General features: G+C 43.6%; 4 protein-coding genes and 1 non-coding gene across 7 annotated transcripts in view; 2 read left to right on the top strand and 3 right to left on the bottom strand.

The window, feature by feature from the left end:
- Positions 1 to 1,155: 1,155 nt before the first annotated feature.
- LOC115809463 (proliferating cell nuclear antigen-like) lies at positions 1,156 to 5,213 on the bottom strand. The gene is made up of 6 exons (XM_030771135.1): positions 4,752 to 5,213; positions 4,086 to 4,183; positions 3,670 to 3,737; positions 3,058 to 3,252; positions 1,980 to 2,103; positions 1,156 to 1,686 (listed from the first exon to the last, which is right to left on the bottom strand). Exons 1-6 carry the CDS (start codon positions 4,970 to 4,972, stop codon positions 1,610 to 1,612), a joined length of 783 nt encoding a protein of 260 aa, XP_030626995.1. The 5' UTR covers positions 4,973 to 5,213; the 3' UTR covers positions 1,156 to 1,609.
- Positions 3,346 to 3,434, top strand: trnar-ucu (transfer RNA arginine (anticodon UCU)). The gene is given in 2 exon segments: positions 3,346 to 3,382; positions 3,399 to 3,434. It is a non-coding gene; the product is annotated as a tRNA-Arg (tRNA).
- Positions 5,214 to 5,701: 488 nt separating the features above from the next.
- Positions 5,702 to 12,437, bottom strand: zgc:152830 (putative aminopeptidase W07G4.4). Its single transcript, XM_030766080.1, has 16 exons — positions 12,427 to 12,437; positions 11,486 to 11,536; positions 10,462 to 10,552; positions 10,133 to 10,281; positions 9,821 to 9,929; positions 9,576 to 9,697; positions 9,299 to 9,398; positions 9,031 to 9,106; positions 8,845 to 8,930; positions 8,633 to 8,737; positions 8,222 to 8,297; positions 7,928 to 8,046; positions 7,264 to 7,347; positions 6,985 to 7,042; positions 6,630 to 6,811; positions 5,702 to 6,281 (listed from the first exon to the last, which is right to left on the bottom strand). Exons 1-16 carry the CDS (start codon positions 12,435 to 12,437, stop codon positions 6,147 to 6,149), a joined length of 1,554 nt encoding a protein of 517 aa, XP_030621940.1. The 3' UTR covers positions 5,702 to 6,146.
- Positions 12,438 to 12,788: 351 nt separating this feature from the next.
- fahd2a (fumarylacetoacetate hydrolase domain containing 2A) lies at positions 12,789 to 17,756 on the top strand. 3 transcript variants are annotated; one of them, XM_030772212.1, is made up of 8 exons: positions 12,789 to 12,928; positions 13,401 to 13,599; positions 13,735 to 13,951; positions 14,325 to 14,384; positions 14,792 to 14,954; positions 15,152 to 15,260; positions 15,584 to 15,671; positions 17,421 to 17,756. In XM_030772212.1, the coding sequence occupies exons 2-8, from the start codon at positions 13,430 to 13,432 to the stop codon at positions 17,481 to 17,483; spliced, it is 870 nt and encodes a 289-aa protein (XP_030628072.1). In that variant the 5' UTR covers positions 12,789 to 12,928; positions 13,401 to 13,429; the 3' UTR covers positions 17,484 to 17,756. The 3 variants fall into 3 exon arrangements, with proteins under 3 accessions (XP_030628072.1, XP_030628066.1, XP_030628058.1); XM_030772206.1 differs by having other exon boundaries at positions 13,398 to 13,599; XM_030772198.1 differs by having other exon boundaries at positions 13,337 to 13,599.
- Positions 17,757 to 18,131: 375 nt separating this feature from the next.
- gpat2 (glycerol-3-phosphate acyltransferase 2, mitochondrial) overlaps positions 18,132 to 19,197 on the bottom strand; it is a 103,261-nt gene continuing 102,195 nt past the window's right edge. Inside the window, exon 30 of the mRNA XM_030766068.1 lies at positions 18,132 to 18,284. Coding sequence (XP_030621928.1) covers positions 18,132 to 18,284 — 153 coding nt within the window. The remainder of the gene's footprint in view (positions 18,285 to 19,197) is intronic.

Genomic DNA, 19,197 nt, shown 5'->3' with positions numbered 1-19,197 from the left:
GTGCGCTCGAGATCACGACTAGACCTAGAGATCCGGCACATGCGGCGTGTCGGTCAGAATCGCCCGAGCGCGACCGTCGGTCAGGTAATTCAGTCGATCTTAGTCTTCTTACTAACGACAGTAGTTCCAGTAACTTAACCTAGGTTTAGTGTGTATTTAGGATGTCTGTATAGTCTCTCTCATTGAACACTGAATTAGCTGGGAGGGGTGAAGACCCCAGCGCACACACGTACGTGCACGCACACACACACACACACACACACACACAGAGCGGGCCTGCTAAGAGTTGAAAGATTTCAATCTGTACACACGTCCTATGCCTCAGCCCTCTCCGCAACCCTAGCCCTGACCCCTCCATGCAGTGTTGTTAATATGAGGTGGAGCTGCAGAGATGATCTGTATAATACTGCTTGCTTTGTAATGAGTGAGAAGTGGTATGTAATGACAGAGGGGGGAAAAAAAAAAAAAAAGATTATATATGTAATGTTTTGTTTTGAGGGTTCTCTGATTTGTATCCTATATATATATTTTTTGTTTGTTTTTGTTTTTTGAAGTCAACTTCAGAGGGAATCTACAGTGTTAAATTCAAAGGCCTAACATTGGAATCAATAAAATATTATGCACAGTTGAAGTGAATGACTGACTGACTGACTGTGTTTGGGGTATTAACAGTGCTTATCCCTAACGAGCTGCCAAAACAAGGTCGTCTCTCATTGGCTGCTGAACATCGGGAACAGTGATTCGCTGAACGTCGGGCCAGAGCCCGGGAGTGAACGACTGTTATTAATTTGACAGAAATGTGACGTGTTCAGTGTGGACAAGCTTTGGAATGTTTTGGAATGCCTTTGGAATCACATGCACAGAATGGGAGAAACATCTGCTGGGGTTTGGCTGAATGAAAGCAAGAGAGGATTTTCACGCATGGCCAGCAGGAACGGAATGTAACAGGGCTATTGCCCTGAAATATCTGATAAATGTTTGCATGACATGACAATAAAACTGAAAAAAATCTTTTATATAATCAATATTAAACAATTTATTACTTGTCTTTCAGAGAATACAAAAGAAATAAGATATTTACATAATGTCTTCAACTCTGAACAAACTGTTTCAGAATTAAGACCTTAAGACCGCTATAAAAAAAAAAAAAAAAAAAAGGTAGGAAAATTGAGTTGATAAAATGAATTAAAAAGATCTTTAACTACACAGAACCTTCGAAAACTTGACACCTTGTATGCTTTATACCAAAGCTTGCAAACAGCCTTCTACATGTTTATATAAACTATGACAAATGACTGGATACACTCGCTGACTTGCCTTATTCATACCAAAACCTGAACCTGACTGATGTGCGAACTGCAAGTGGCTTTGGTTTAAAAGCGTCTGCGAAATACTACATTGTAAAACCCCAGAGCTCTTCCACCCCTTAAAAGCAACATTGTTTTGTTTTCATACAGTTACAGACATGTGCAAGTGTGAGAATAACCAGACTTTAAAAGAAAAAAACAAAAAAACCCCCCCAAAACATTATTGCCTAACAAATGCAAAGGAACAGACCAAGTGGTTTATAAATCCAGCTCCATCGGTTGTGTGCTCTGTGTGTTCGCTCCTACGAGGACTCCTCATCAATCTTGGGGGCCAGATAGTATTTTATTTCGCCCATGTCAGCGATCTTATACTCCACCACTGAAAAGAAAATGACAACAGTCAGAGAAGTATCCAGCTAACAGCGTATTCATTCCCTTCCATCAACGGCAACTCAGCATCAGCGCTCGGTACAGCACATTTTCCATCTTCACCTTTTAACCAGGACGGAGATGCTACGACACCAGTTGGTTGCTTGCGTTAATTGTCATTTACTTAATTGAATGAGGAAGAGCAGGTCTGAATTATTTGGTTCTGAGGTTGTGGGCTGAGTAAACCTGATTTGAGAGGTTACGTTTTTCTGCGTTGGTGTAGCACAGTCACCTGACACTTACCCAGGGGTACGTCTGCGGACATGCTCAGAGTGACCGTTCTGGAGAGGGGCGTGGCCCGGGTGAAGAAGTTCAGGTAGTTGAGGGCAAAGATCAGTTGCACGGGTTCGTTCATCTCTATGATAACCTGGAGGAGAGACCAACAGGCTGGCCTGAAGCATTTTGTAAAATAATATTTTTTTTTTTTTTTTTAAGATCCATTCCAGAGCATGTGCAGACATCATTACTTACAAAAAAAAAAGTGTAACAGGGTGCACAGGAAATTTTATATACATGTTTCTGTTTAGTTTACAATCTTGTTCAAAGTGACTTAGCATAACTTTCTGTGTCAGAGGTCCCACAGCTCTGAAGCAGTCGGAGGTTTAAGGCCTGTCTACTGGGGCAAACTGGCGGTGAAGTGTCACGCTTTGGATTAAAAAAAAACCCTCCAGTTACTGGTCTGCTTCCCTTAAACAGTACCACTGAATCATACGAACTTGGATAGAACTCGTCGTGCAAGTCAGATCTGTGTCGTTAAGAAGAAAAGGACAACAAGATGTGTCTAAAACCAGACAGCTACAAAAGAGAAAGTCTGACTACGAAAAATACAGAACTGTCATAAAATATGAACTCATGTTTCAATTAAAAAAACGGGAGATATGGTTTCAATCCATAAAAAGAGGTGGTTCACATTTAAAGAATAGTCGTTAATTCATTTCCTAAGCCGCTTATCCTAATTATGGCTGCATGGGGTACTCATCAGGCAAAAGGTGAGGAAACAGCCTGGACAGGTCACCACTCCATTACAGGGCAGACACACAGATGGGCAATTTAGTATCTCCAATTTGCCACCACATATGGGCAATTTAGTATCTCCAATTTGCCATGTCTTTGGACTGTGGGAGGAAACCGGAGCTCCTGGAGGAAACCCACGCAGACACGTGGAGAACATACAAACTCAACACAGAGTCTGCATGTTCTCTGGTTGGGATCGAACCCTGGATTTCCTTGCTGTCAGGCAACAGCGCTACCCACTGCACCACCATGCTGCCCATTTAAAGAGTAGACAAAAAAAAAAAAAGGAGGGGGGGGGGGGACTTACTGCCTCATCTTCTTTGTCCGCGTTGCCGGTTTGTGAGAGTTTGATGTTTCCGGTCCCCATCTCGCCCGAGGAAGAGAACTTCACGCCGTCTTTGGCGCAGGAGATGGAGACGGCGTCGCCGATCTGAGAAAGGTCGCGACAGATCCGCGCAAACTCTGCCGAAGGCATCTTCACCACACAGCTGTACTCCTGATCCTGTAGACAGAGAAAAAAAAAACACAAACCAAAGCCTGATGAATTTTTTTCTTTTAATTCATACAACAAGAAAAGAAGTGCATACGAAACACAGGCTCTGTGGCGCAATGGATAGCGCATTGGACTTCTAGCTAAATGGTGAAGCCATTCAAAGGTTGTGGGTTCGAGTCCCACCAGAGTCGTAGTGTTTTAGATTAAAAGTTAGAGAACCAGGCTTGTTGCTGGTTCAATTCCCAGGCCCAGCATCCACTGCTGTGTGCCTTTGGCACTTAACCCTACTGCTCTCCGGGCGCTGCCCACTGCTCCTGCGTCTGGTGTGTGTTCACTACTGGTGTGTTGGATGGGTTACATGCAGAGACAAATTCACTGCTCACTGTGTGTGTGTGTGCAATCACAGAGATTTACACATTGACTTACTGGGATTCCGAGCTGTTCCACATCCAAGTCCATCAGTTTCATCTCGTATTCGGACACTTTCTCCTGATCTGAGGGAAACGGGGAGTCGGTGAAGGGGTTTCCTTAAGCATGACTGTACACTGTCATATATTTTACTGAAAGTCTGTTTCCAGGTCTAAAGCAAGAGGAATTTTACATGTCTGACCCACTCAGAACTTTATCGTGCAGCCCTTACATAACACAAGGAGGACAAGTAATCTATACAGAGATGCTGCCAAAGTCCGTCGGCCATATTTGCTTCTACAGGAAGATCTGACACAAGACAGAATCATAGTTTAAAAAAAAATCTGCAGAATCATTTTTCGGTTTAGGTTTATTTTGAAGGGTATAATCTCTGTGTTACTGTGCTTAGGTTTGAGATGTATCGAGAGACGTACTGGGAGACTCGAACACGAGAGCCAACGTGTCTGTCTTGTCCTCCGCTCTTAGGGTGATGATGTCATCGTTCCCGGCGCATCTCATAATCTTGGCCATACTGAAAGAAAACAGTCAATATCGACAGTTTGTCTGATCTCAGTCATAAAACGAATGACATACACGCAAGTTTTCAGATCAGAGACAAGGTAGCCGTAAGCACAGAGTCCAGTATAGCTGAAATATTGCATGTTTAAACAATGTACATCCGCGACAGGACCCATTTAAGTGCAGTAAACATATGACAGGTGTGTGACACGAGGGATTCCATTTCTCGCTCACTGACACATTGGATTTCGGCGCTAAAGTGACGACACACCACCTCGTATGGCGCCTTGCAAGTGTTTTGGCAGGCATACCTGCGCAACACATAATGCAACGCAACACTGTTGAACGTGCCAAGACAAAGCAAGATGGCTTGGCAAACTACCTAAGCTGCTCGCACTCTCTTGCCAGTTTCTTATGAACAACTTAGTAGGAACACATTCGCTACGACAAGACCGGAAAGTAGGCCCTTCACTCTTGATTCAGTACATGTAAGTTAATACTTCTCGGGCTTTATACACATTATTGAGTTGACACAGTAATTCGTGAAACGACTCAGTTTCGTTATCAACAAGCTCTCCCACCTGCCTAAATTGACTCCCATGGCGAGATTTCGGTCACAGCGGAAGGAGTCAAATCCATCGCTTCGCATGGTGAGATGGACCAAGGAGACGTGGGATGAGTCCATGCTCTGGAGCGCGATACCGGAGGAGCTTACATCCCAACAAGCCTCCGTAATGAGATCCTTTAGAGCCTCAAGAACTTTCTTCAGAATCGAGCCTTGGACTAACCGTGCCTCAAACATGATGAGTTCGCTTATTTTAACTTACGACTGCGCAAACGTACTCGCTAGCTATCAAGCTAAATCAAAACGAGTGAATTCCAGCAAACCTCGAGTTAAAATGCAACCTCTCGAAACTGCTGCCGCTTTCGTCTTAAAATTTACTAAAAAGTATGAATCTACAAATGTCCCCTTCTAATAACAGACTGCACACCGCTTTCTTGTCTTGATATAGACAAGAAACGGACTCTTCTTGGAGGGTGCAATTTTGTTATTACTTGTGTGTTATGAAAATCCACTTCCGAAGTCCCGCCCACTTTAAAGGATACACGAATGATAGGCCAGACTGATGATCACGCCCCTGTTTCTCCTGGTCTGATACCGCCATACGGACGAATTTATGCAACTACCAAACAGTTGATACTAATGTAATTTGTCGAATAAAATAGTCTTATTTAATTTATGCACAAGGGCAAAGACCGAAGAGTTCTGTTAGTGACAAGTGTTATTTTTTTTTAAGAATCACTTCATCCTTATCACTTGGGGAAAATATTCATTCTGAAAGCAACGTTATAATTGTTTTCATATTCGTGACAACAAAACATTTCCGTCACGTCACGTGCCGTGACATCATCAGAACAGTGGTTAAAACAAACCCAGTCATGAATTGCATCCATCATCCGGCAAACTGTAACGAATAATAATTCAAAACCAAATAAATTTTCTGATTTTGTTTTAATTCCGTTATCTCAGACATACACAGTTGCGTCACTCATCCAGAAAAAGTATGAAGTACAAAAACGGATGGATTTACAAGATGTTTTTCTGCCACTTTCATTCTCACCATTACTATTCACTCACTGTGAGGTATTTTGTAACCATGACACTGTGAGGATGGACAGCACTTGATACTGATAATAAAACTTGATATTAAAACTAGGATGGACGGATAGATGGAGGGATGGAAGAGGTAAAGGAGGCAGTGAGGAGTAGCCCCGTGGACTTAATACATCAAAAGTGCCCATGGATATGTTGAATGGAGGGATGAGAGGTAGAGAGGACGGACAGATCAATAAACGAAGGGATGGATATAAATGAATACATGGCTTGTATGCACGGAGAAAACCGTTTATGGTGCGTAAAGTAAGGGAGGAGGAGGAGGGCAGGACGGCTGGACGGTCGAGTCTTCGACGGGTCTTTAGTTCTTCTGCAGGATGTAGTGGGTCGCCATGGCGACGATCGGGGCTCCGGTGGGGACGCCCGGGAAGGGGCCGCTGGAACCGGCGATGTCAACGTGGGAGTAAGGCAGCGGGCTGTCCGAGTCGACGCCGTGCTGAGAGAGAGGAAGAGCGACGGGCGAAAAAGCATCAAATCACGCTTGCTCTCACACTGACATATACACCAAGGTCTGTACGTGTGTGTGTGTGTGTGTGTGTGAATTCAAAGGAGAGTTCTATGTATGTTCGTGTATGTATGTGTGTATGTATGTATGTATGGGTGTACAGGAAGCCCTGAAACTGTTGTATGCTACTGTGGGGTGTATGCAAGTTCAGAGATAGTGGGTTGTCATGGTGAATTGTGCATGGTGTGTGTGTGTGTGTGTTTAAGCCACCGGGTGTGACTGTTGCAGGACTGGATTTTGTGTGTGTGTGTGTGTGTGTGTGTGTGTGTGTGTTTTTACCTTGTCCAGGCCGGATCCCATGATAAGGAAGGCAGAAGGGGTCTGGTGACCGCGGGGAGTAGCGCTGGACGGCAGGTTGTTAGACTGGAGGATCTCCTCATACTCAGATTTACCGCGGTGAAACTCGTAGTCCTCCCGACGGATAGTGGACACTTCAAACATGTCACCTAGCACCTCCCCAGCTGGTGTACACACACACACACACACACACACACACACATACACACACATACACACACAGATTACAAATAGCTATAGGCTGTTGTCCCCAAACAGCCCCTTATACACGTGCAAAGTAAGCTCCATATATCATTGCTGCTTAAACGATTCTCTCTGTGTCATGCCCTGGCCGTACCTTTCTGCCACTTTGAGGCGTTTCCATTACGGGAGGCTGGCCCATTATCCATGATGATCTGCGGAAAGAGAGAAAGACAGAAAAAACAGACCGAGAGGAGAGAAGGAGAGAGGGAACTCTTAAAACATCTCTGAGCGTGAGCAAACAAACGTTCGTTTTGGTACCAGAGTCACAGGACAGACTGTCGCTAATCAATAAACTAGTAGAATGTCTTCCCCTTATGACAAACAAATACCAACTGAAAAGCATTTTATTTAAAAAAAAAACCCCATAACTCACACTGTAGTGGGGTCCCATGGCTCTGATGGCATGTCCTGTCAGAGTAGCAATGGTGAACAGCTCAGGGGCCGTCTCCAGTGCCGCCTGGAAAGCAAAACACACGCTGTTCATGCTCTTTCAACGCGTTTTTGTCCTGTCCAGCGTTAACAAGAGCTTAACTCCTAACTTTTTTTTTTTTTTTTTTAAAGCATCGAGCTCCATGAAGCCTTAATCCGTTCTCTTTGGTACTCACAACCTCTGAGAACTGAGACATGAGCGGCACGTCGAAAAAAGCAGACTTGCTCAGTTCGCTGGACGGAATTAAGCTGAAAATCCAGTTCATCCAGGAAGAAGCATTCCACAAGTTCTGTTTTTAGATACCCTTTTGGCTTTTGACTCTGTTAGCCATCTCATGGGGAAACCCAGGTATAATATATCTCTCCTACTCTATCCCCCACAACAGCATAAGATTCTGGACACATAACAATTAGGTTACAAATGATTTTTTTTTTTTTTTTTAGACGACTCTCTGGTTTTAAACCAGTCACTCTCTGGGATACTAGCCTGGAGATTATCAGCTACTCTTCTTATGGGATAGGTGTGTGTATATTGATTTCTTGTGTTGCATACAAATGCTTAAAACATTTGTCTGTGTGTGTGTGTGCGTGTGTGTGTGTGAGCTCACCTTCTCTTTCATCTCACAGAGCAGGTCCACCATAACCATGCGGCCCTCAGCGTCTGTGTTCCCCACGCGAATCCTCCGCCCCGCACGGGACACCACCAACTCATCCGCCACGTAGCAGTCTGGAGGAGAGATAGAGAGAGGGAAAAAAATCTGTTACCTCTTCTCTCTCTCACACACACATACATATACAAACAAGAAAACACCTGCTGCACTTTACAACGAGCATATAATCTCTAGTCTGATCCAAGGCAAAAAACCAGCCGGGTGTAACTGGGAGCAGCCAGTCGGGCTAACCTGAGCCAACGCTGTTCCGAACCATCGCCATGGCACCCACCACTTTAAGGTGCTTGGGCTTGAGTTTGGCCAAGATCTAAAACGAATAAAAGAGACAACACACGGGATTCAAACGATTACACACAGACTGACAAACCATCTCCAAACACATCTGAAGCAAACATTAAAAAAAAAAAAAGTCCACTTCTTAATAACAGTATTAGGCCCAGGGGGGTCTGAGAGCTGGTGTCTTAGATAAGGATTATGTCTAGCGCCAGACTAAACTGAATTCCCAATGGAAATTACATGTTAAAAAAAAAAAAAAAAAAGCAACTGAAGCCCCCGACATGCCTCGATAGCTGTTTGAAACGTGACCTGAATGCCCAAGCGCGGTGGCGGCTGTTTGTTTGAGGCCTTTATGTGAACGTTTACCTGAAAGAAACCAGCCACTGCCGCAGATCCACACTTATCCCTGTGCATTCCTGCCATTATCCCACCAGCCTTGATGTCAGCTCCACCTGTGTCGTAGGTGATGCCCTGCAAGAGGAGACGATGTCGTGGGTCGTGTTGTGTTGTTTTGTTTGTTTTCTATGTTGGGAATGAAACATTCATTTTACTTCTCTCTCTCTCTCACTTTTACTCACCTTGCCCACTAACATGAGCGTGCGCTGAACAGGCCCCTCTCCACAGTACTGCAGTTTGATTACTCGTGCCTGGTGACGAGGTACCGCTGTGAGAGAGAAACACACACACACACAAATATCAGAGAGTGTGTGTCACACATAAACTCCCTGTGAAGACTCTGTCTCTCTGTGTTGTCTTCCTCTTACCGTTGGCACAGCGGTTAACAGCAGCCAGGCAGGGATACTCCTTCTCCAGTACAGTCAAATCACTCACAACCGTCACCTAAGTGTGTGTGTGCGAGAGAGACATACATTTAATTCACATCAATGTTTTATAAACCAACATACTCTCTATAATTGCCCACTGCTGCAAATATAAAAGTTATATTCCAAACATATGAAAAATGACTGTGTGTGCTACACTATCTGTGTGTCTGTTAAAGTGAGGTCATGTGTCATGAGGGGTGAAACTCACCTCCACGGGGCTGTCCTTAAAGAGAGCCTGAACATACTCAGCCACACGGGGCGCGGCCATTCTCTCAGGATCCGACCCCCCGATGTCACGATAAACAAACCTACAGTCACAGAGAGAGAGAGCGAGAGAGAGAGAGAGAGAGAGCGAGAGAGAGAGAGAGAAAATCAGAGAACAAAAGCCTGAGATATAGATAAGAAGTAAACAACACATACACTTTCATACACACACACACGCGCGCACACACACACACACACACACACTCAAACCTTAGCCTCACCTGCCGCTCTCCAGGGCAGAGGCCAGTTCTTTGATCTCTTTACCCTGGCTCTCATCCTTAGCCCACACACCCAGTACAGCCACTTTGTGAGGGGAGGGTTTCACCTCCCTGATCTCCAGGGGCTGAGACAGAGAGGAGAGGAAAGAGAGAGAATTTGATGGAGAATCAGTGGGAAGCAAAGGAGAACGCGCTTTTACTTATTCCATTAAAACTCAAAACATACGGAGGATGTCAAATCCCCTCACCATGTACAGTGCGTGCAAAGCTCCCAGCAAAGCCACTAGAGTGCATTTCTCATAGCTGCTGTGAGCAGGACAAACCAGAAGAGGGCGCTGCATACCAGCTTTCAAAGCCCTGAGGAAATGAAACAAGATACAAAAAAAAAAAAACATGATACAGCGAAACAGCTTCCTTTCAAGAGACAAAGAAGATCACCAGAAACACACACACACACACACGCACATATATCTATATCTATCTATGTATATATGTAGTATGTATTTATATTTTTACTTATTTATATATATATATTTTTATTTATTTTAAGATGACACAACCTCTTGACCCCGTTGACGGCTGCATCGCTAAATCGCCTGACATCATCGTAGTCTCTGTTCACTGGGCCCGTGGGTGCAAACACCACCCTGTTGCCAGGAACACCGGGAACCTTGAGAACCACGACTTCCTCTCCCAATCCACTGTCCACCTGACAGACCGTGAGAGCAGAGACAGAAGTTAAAAAACATTTATTCGGCAAAGTTCCACCATAAACCCAAACTCCAATAAACAATGACTATTTAAATGTATGCATACTGAAAGCAGTTCAGTCACAGCTGTCCATGTGTTTGGGTGTGTGTGTGTGTGTGTGTTTGTTTGTTGAACTCACGGAGCTGTAGTCTTCCAGCGGTCCTTTAAGACACTCCAGCTCAGGGGGGAGTTTGTCACAGCTCTGAGCGACCAGGATTATACCATCATAACTGTGACAGACAGAGAGGCAGACAGACAGACAGGCAGACAGACAGGAATGTAAGACCGTGTATCTACTCATTCCACCACCCTGCTCAGTGTACCAACCTTAAACTGACAAGTTTGTTCGGCTGTTGGTTTAAAACCAACACGATAATAAAAATGTACGTAATAAGCATGTGTGTAAGTACGTTTATGATTATGGAAATAGTTTGGGTGAACAGTATGAAGTACAGAAGCCCACAGCCACCTTTACTCCTCTGTGGAGGGCACAGAGCAGGGGTCTGCAACCTTTATTATCAAAAGAGCCATATTTGCCCCCTCCCACCAAATAAAATTCATCTGGAGCCGCTAAACCTACTTGACCCCTAAAATAAAGATAACACAGCTTATAGAATCTTATATATAGTTATACTCTGTATACAAAAACTATCGTTTATAATGCATTTATGAAATTGGAGAAATACAATAGGCCTACAGCATTAGATTTTTTTTTGTTGTTGTTTGCTAATTTCTCACCACATATCAACCATACAAGTAAGCCAGCATCGTTGATAGTGAAAGCAAAAGTAAACACTCTATTTTCCTCCTGCTTGGAAAAGCGCCCAGAAGTGCGAGTACACAGGGTGTGACGCATACTTTAGTGACAGAAGTATTTAAACTTTTTTTTTTTAATTTCCACAGAAATTAAGAAGTGCTCCCTAAGAAAAGATTAACCACCGCGCAACAAAAATGAGTAAACATAAAACAAAAATAACCATTATTTATTTCGGTGTAATCTGTGGTCAAAGCTACAGAGAGCCATGGCAGAGGTGCTGACGAGCCGCGGGTTGCCGACCCCTGGAATTGGAGCAAAGTCTAGGCGTGGTTGCATTAAAAGACATGCCGTAATACACTGGATAGCTTATCTATAGTGCTGTCGATAATATCTGATATGTACTTACTTCTGATCCTTGCAGTCTGTGGTCCACTCTATGGGTTGGATACTAGAGCAACACAAAGATTAGCATAATTAGCATTAGTAAAGGAGACGGATATTATATGCATATTAAAAGGACTTCATTTAACCCTGGCGCAGTGTTCTGGCTTAAATAAGATATGGAACAAAATGTACAAACTGCTGCAATTACCGTTGAATATGGGTGGAGTTCCTATCCACACATAGTTTTTGGTGTTAAATGAATGGCGCTTTAAACATTACATCAGGAGTCTGACAAGAGAATGTCTTATGCTTCATATCATAAATTATGAGGCATATTTAGGTTAGGACTAACGTCAAGACAAGTGATTGTTTTTTTTCACCGACCCCGTTATGATTTACTGTTATTTTATAACTACAGCTCATCGCGTAGAAGAGGGAAGTTGGGCGAGAAATTACGCTGAGGAAAGCAAAAATAACGTGCTATGATTTAACAGGACAGACCTCATGACAAGAGACGACACACGCACACACTTATAATAATATTATGTCGTCTGCATATAAAAGTGGAACAATTATACGTCAGCATATAAAAAAATGGAACAGTTAACAAAAGCCATCAGTCGCAAATCCTGAGTGATCTTATTAAACAGTTTCCATTGACTGCGAGTCATCGAAATGAGATGACTTGAATTAGTCAGTGGGGTAAAAGGCAGTAGGTGCAGTCAATGTGAACTTCGTACGAAACTGTCAAGAGAGTGAGAAGTCGCCTATCTTGTCATTCATTAGTTGACGTTTAGCCCGGCTTTGTAAACTGGCTGGTACTGCAAGAGATGCATAAATAAATATTGCACAGGAAAAAAACTGCAATAGCTAAGGCTATAGGAACGATATTTCTCAAATGTAGTCTGTCTGCGGTACGGCCGAGCATTTGTACAGCAAAACCTTGATCCGTTAGCGGCTTACCTGGAAGACATCGCGCTTACTTCACTCGTGAGAGAGTGAAACGACGAGTGATCAGCTGACCTTTTTCAGGAGCTCAATCACGTGACCACCTCAAACGAGTACGTCCAGACGGAAGTGTAGTCCTATACTTTTTCTTTATGCATTATATATATTGATTCAGCGGTACGTCGGTACAGGGGTGGATTTTTTCGAGCTCTTTCCAGTTTTAAGTTCTAAAATAGATGATTTACCCATCTCGCAAGGGTGGAACTGTATCAAGAGGTGTAAATGGTTAATCTTTGAACTACAATGCTAAGCCCGGAACCTAAATTCACTCACTCCATTGAGACCAGACAGTTAAGTCTGGGGGGTGTATACAGAACAGTACGAAGTTCACGGTAGAAGCTCAGTTTGACACGAATTGCTGTAAATAACATATGCAATTATTTTGAGCGAGATACTCGCGAATGTGGTTATGAGCGGGTTTTCATAAGTATAAAATAGATATTATAACGTCAAACAGGTAAGACAGTCCGACCGCCCGTTTGTGCGTTTTAACCGTGTTTAGCCGTGTGCTTATGTCTGTCGTCCCATTTGTGAGAAGAGCAGTTTTATTGTTATTTTAATCTTGACTTTCAAGAGATAAGCCACGTTATCTCCAAAAGTTATTTTCCCCCTACCACAGCAATAATCACGGAAATCATGCAATCGCTTTTTACTTTTTACTAACAGAAAGATAAGCGTTCGCCAAACATTTCTGTCCACTGCAAAGTGAAAGAAATTTGATTTGATTAAACCTGCAAGGCTGGCTTTATGAGTCCCTTTCTATAATTATGCCTCTCTCTCTCTTTACCCTTCTCAACTCGTCTTACGTTTCCTTTTTTCGTCTCTTTTCTTCTTTTTTCTGTCTCTATTTCTATACTCTCGGTAGATGAGACTGCCTTGTCGGTCGTTGATCAGTTTGAGGAGATTGAGTGATGTATTTTCTGCAGCAGGAGTTAGGAGAGGAGTGTGTGGTGCCACCATGAGACTGGTCCAGTTTTGTCGTCACGGTGACGAGAGGGGTGTCAGAGTTGGCGTGGAGCAAGCAGGAGGTCAGGGAATCATTGACCTTAAGACATTTGATCCTTCAATGCCTACAACCATGAGAGAGTTTTTGGAGACAGGGGAAAGAGGAATAGAGTGTGCCCAAAGGTGACAACACACACACACACACACACACACACACACACACAAACAAACTTACACACCCCTCACACCACCTGATTACAATTGGACCAAAACACAAACATTCACTTAAATTCATCCATATCCAACACTCTTTCTCAGGGCACTGACCAGTGGCCAGTGTGTTGTTTCCCGGTCAGAGGTCAAGCTTCTCTCTCCAGTGACGGGCCCAGATAAAGTGGTTTGTGTGGGCATGAATTACAGAGACCACTGCCTGGAGCAGAACGCCCCCATTCCAAAAGAGCCAATCATCTTCAGCAAGTTTCCCTCTTCTATTACTGGGCCCTTTGATGACATCACACTGCCAGCAGAGAGCCAGGTCTGTGTCAACCACAGCGTTGGCTGCATCAAACTTCTTTTCCCCCTTTTCCAATGACTCACGATTTATGAATTAGTATTTCTGAATCATTACTTTTCTGTAAACAGTCTCTTTCTAAGCGTTGGCAGTGAACACGCACTGGATCAACAGGAAGGACACAGTCTCTGTCTGCCTGCCCTCTCTTTGAATGTCTGGTTTTACGTTTGTATTTTGTCCCCCCCCCCATTATGCTTGGTGACCTTGTGTGTTTAGAAAGGTGCCTGTCAAAGTCATTTCCTCTCCATTGTAAATTTAGTGTGAATCCCCATGCTAGCTGTGCTGTTTGGTGGGAATTTAGGCTGCAGTGGCTGATGGCTGGTATTTGGGTTAACAGGAGGTGGACTGGGAGGTGGAGCTGGCCTTTGTCATTGGACGGAAAGGAAAACACATTAAGGTGCGTCTAGGTTTCAACGAAGAAATGAAACCACGAAGCGTGTATAACCAAGCATGACCTCTCTCTGTCAGCTGGATAACATTAAGCTAAAAAAACCCCCCCCAGAACTTTCCAACAGAAGAGGCAGAAACATTCCTATCGAACAGTCCTGACTTTTAGCCTCTTGGCATCCAGTTGAGTTCTCCGGCTTTAGTGTAGAACTTATTTTTGTGCCATATCAATTCATATCTCTTGTTGCATACTTCACTTTTCAGTTATGAACACAATGTAAACAAAACAAGTGCTGATCATATCCCTCATATGTTTTTCCTGTTAGACGTGTTTTTTTGTTTTGTTTTTTGCCTTCTTGCCCGAAACATGCTATTAAAACACATACAAAAGTTTAGAGATGGTAATTTGTTTATCAGGAAGAAGACGCCCTTTCCTATGTCGCTGGCTTCACCGTTGCCAATGACGTCAGCGCTCGCGATTGGCAGATGAAACGCAATGGGAAGCAGTGGCTGCTGGGAAAAACGTTTGACACTTTCTGTCCCTTGGGACCTGCCCTTGTTACCACGGACACAATCAAAGGTGCAACCATGCTTTAGTTTGAGACATTCCGAAGGAATACCAGCAAGTCTCTGGTTTTAGGGGCCCTTGTGGCAAAAAACTAATTAGCAATTTACCATAGCACATGAAAAATGATGGCTTATTACTTCGTGTAATTTTCTTCAGTATGAATGTGAACACCACCAAACATTGTTCAACGCACATATCTCTCCATTCAGATGTTCATAACCTGGCTGTCCGCTGTCTGGTGAATGGGGGTGTGGTTCAGGACAGTAACACCAATCAAATGATCTTTAAGACAGAGAAGCTGGTGGCCTGGGTGTCACAGTAAGTATTGCAAACTCAGTTTCTCCATGTGATAAGATGCCGTGTTGAGTTTTATTATCGTATGGCTACCATTCTCATTCCTTTGTCTGTCCACCCCACCCACACACTCATTCACTCACACCCACACACACACACACTCATTCACTCACACCCACACACTCATTCACTCACACCCACACTCATTCACTCACACACACACACTCATTCTCACCAACTCATCCATCCACGGTGTGTGTGTGTGTGTGTTTTTTAAAGCACTGTTTTTAAGTTTTAGAATACCACAGACAGGTTCATTGTCATTGTATATTGTTCCTCATTTTCAGGTTTGTAACCCTGTATCCAGGAGACGTGTTCCTGACAGGGACCCCCCCAGGTGTCGGGGTCTTCAGGAACCCACCCGTATTTCTGAAGGTGAGCTCATATTTGGGTGGGGGGGGGGGGGTCAGAAGCACACTGATATTCTTCCTGTCATTGTTCGTGCTCTCAGGATTTCCGCGATTCAAGTGCCCAGGTCACTGTATTAAGAAAATGTGCACGTTAAATAGAGCAGTACCCCCCTAGCTCTCTACTGCTTATGGACATTTCTACTCCAGGGGCCTGTACTATGAGGCCAGGTAACTGGCTTATCCAGTTAATTTCTGGTTAACTCAGAGTGAGTAGTGAACCGCCTAATAGAAGAGCTATATGCCTTTGTTTTGCGAAGAGAATGAAGCCATAGGGCTCTTCTATTAGGAGGTTTACTACTTACTCTTGAGTTAACTTAACCAGAAGTTACCCGGATAAGCCAGTTACCTCGCTCTGCAGTACAGGTCCCAGGTGTTCGACTCCAGATTGAACTAAAATAAACAAAAAAAAACCCCCACTGAAAACCTGGCTGCGTCCCCACAGAACAGATTATGAAGAAGAGGCTGTGTCACTCACTCAGTTAATTTTCAGTCAGTCACTGATAGGAGTGTGTCATGTAATGGCGTAGTCTGGCACTGCAGTCGTCTTGCAGAATAAATGAAGATTATGTGCTAAACAGTTCAGTTCTGTGACCACAGCTACAGACATATATATGTACTATGGTTATCCGCCGATTTAGACTGCATACACGGTATAAAAAAAAAAAAACGGAGTTAAAATGGATCGCCGTGGAACCACTTGTGTAATTGCAGCGTCAGTACTTGGAGCGGACATTTGATATTCACGTATATTGAAGTCAGTTTTATTTCCCCCCACGCGCAAGTACAAATGCCTTACTGAAAAGCTTTCGGATACGGCAGTTATTAAGTACCTCTAAAAGGACTGCTTCTGACGTTTCGCTAAAAGTTTAGGTCAAAGTTTGGCTTAAAGTTGTTAGCACTGGCGAGTCAAAGTCGGTTTATTTCATTAGTTCGCTCCTGTTCACAGAGAAATGTAAGTGAAGTACAGAAGTCATAGAACAAGTGCGGAGTGTGTTATTTAACCGATTAATTTACACATTTATAAGTCTATATTAGGGATAACTTCAGGTGGACTGGCACAGAGTTTCGTTTAATGAATATCCGCTATGATTTCTGATGGATTTATTTTAAACGCGCCGTCCCTCCCTTTCGTTAACAACACATTTATATGCAGAACCACAGTGTGCTGAGGGAAACGGACTCTCTCGTCTCTCTCCACTGACCGCAATGATTCAGCCGAAACCTTCATCAAGTCACTAATTTTTTCCAATTAGGTCTTGTTCGCAGCTGCTCTTGTACAGCTTAGAGCGGAGACAGAATTGGATTCGCTCGAGAGCGCTTCGCTGCCACTACGAGGGACATTCAATTTGCGCCAAAATGTTTTATGGTGGCTCGCCTACTAAAATGACTTTTCCGCTACCCGTGCACAATTGGAAATGCAATTCACAGAACATCAAAGTGTTAATTAGTTTGAAACCTCAAATGATTTTAGTCATTTTTGCACCCCTCGTCGAAAAAAAAAACGCCACCTCATTTAAACGTATTGATGTTGCGACTGGCTGAGCGTTGCAAAGAACAAACAAGCTTTACTGTTCAGATTCATCTTCCCTTATTAACTAGAGGATGAATAATTATTTCCAGATATCGTGTTCGTGTCTTTTCCCTCAAGGTGTTTTGAACTACTCCGATTACATTCTATACCGCTCTTTCCTAACAGTTTCTTGGTCTCTTACAGAAGGGAGACGTAGTGGAGTGTCAGATTGACGAAATCGGATCCATTCGTAACACGGTGGTGTGAAATGACGGTGATTAAACAGCCCTCTCCTAACCTAAAGTGCCATGAAGTCGGAAAGGATGTGGCCCACACTTGGTTTTTGACGTCGTCATATCCTGTACCACGTGACCTGAGATTAGAAGCAAGTCTACGCCGCATTCTGATGTTAAAGCACCACTTCTTGGCAGTGCAATGATAAGCAATCTCAGATTTCATTTTATTGCACTTACCAACAGTGAAAAGCAGCTGATCCGTCAGCTAATCTGTCAATCCATTAAATCAGCCCATTCGTCGTGATTTTATTTGCCCTGCTTGTCATTTTTGTAGCCTTTATATATGTGTGTACAGTTTGGTCAAAACTTCATTATGTGGACTACATATTTACAACAACAATATTTCTTTTTCATAGCAGCGAGATCAAGTACAGCCAGTGAAGAATAGGACTAACATGAAAGTTGAGTTGAAAAGCTGGGGCTCGTCTCTGTCTGAAAGCCTCTGGCGAGGCTCCGTTTGCGGCCAATCATTTACAGAGTCCAATTCCAACCAGCCAGCAACTCACTCATTAACAAAAGCAACACACACTCACTCTCTCTCATAAAAAACCAAAACATGAGCTACAGCCTATCAAACCATTATTAACTCAACTTCTAGCGACTTCACGTCTCGTTTTAGTTATTCAGTAGCTTTTCTTTTCCGACAGTTCTCTACCTTAGGCCAGGCTGCCGCAGCGCTCTGTCGGGGACGGACGCATTCTCTGATACGCCCTCTCCTCTCCTCAGCGTCCAGCTCTGCCTCTGGCTCCCTCAAACTCCGTAAAACTTTATTCTTAAAGTTTTAAAAACATGCAGAGGGGGCGGTCCAGGCTGAGTGTGAGCATTATATACTGGACTTCCGTTTTTTTTTTGTTTTTTTTGGCGCGCTGCCGGTGTTTGATAAAAGAGACCAGTTCAATCACAACCGCATGGCCACTCATGTATAAACCTTCTGTGAACTCTAATGTTTTATTTACACTTTTCATTCAGGCAGTTTTTGGATCTACTTACAGGCTCAAAGGGAAAATCACGTTGTAACAAAAGGCACCGGCAAAAGGCAGTAATGCTTATGGGAGATAGAACAGTGTACAGAGAGGATTGGATTTCTGTTACTGACTGTAACAGATCTGGTTTTATTTCCCCAAAATGCTGATGTAAGACAAAAAAACCCCCAAAACATTAAACTGGTTATTTGATTAAAATAGCTGTTTTAAGGGGTCTTTACAGTTCAGTGAACAGATGTGTAGTCTATGTATCCCAGAAGTCTGTGTGCCTGAAGGACAGTGAACCTGAATGAGGCTTCCAGTTTAATTTTTAATTGTTTTTTTTTTTTTTTTTTTTTAAATCCTGCAGGCTTTAGCTTGTCCTTAGGGCAGACAAAAGGAAAAAGGAATCAATTCAATTTCAAGTTGAGTTTCTTTTCTGAGAAATCCCTGCCATCAGCCTATTCCATTCTTTTCCCTCTCTCACCCTCGCTCTCCCTCTCTCTCCCCTTCTCCCTCTTCTCCCCACGACTATGTTCATCTCCTGTATCTGTCTCCTCCTGCCTTCTCTCCCTTTCTCTTTGAGGAGTATTGATCGCTCTCTCTCTCTCTCTTTCTCCCCTCCGTTCTCCCCTGTAGAGGGGTGCTGTGAGCTTCAGCTCGCACCGTCTCCGGAGATCTTACTCAGCATCTTGGCTCGGAAACAGTCAGCCCAGGCCTGAC

This window comes from Chanos chanos, chromosome 1, assembly GCF_902362185.1.
Source record: "Chanos chanos chromosome 1, fChaCha1.1, whole genome shotgun sequence".
NCBI lineage: Eukaryota > Metazoa > Chordata > Actinopteri > Gonorynchiformes > Chanidae > Chanos > Chanos chanos.
The sequence above is the reverse complement of the archived record's forward strand: the minus strand, read 5'-3'. Positions and strand labels throughout refer to the sequence as shown.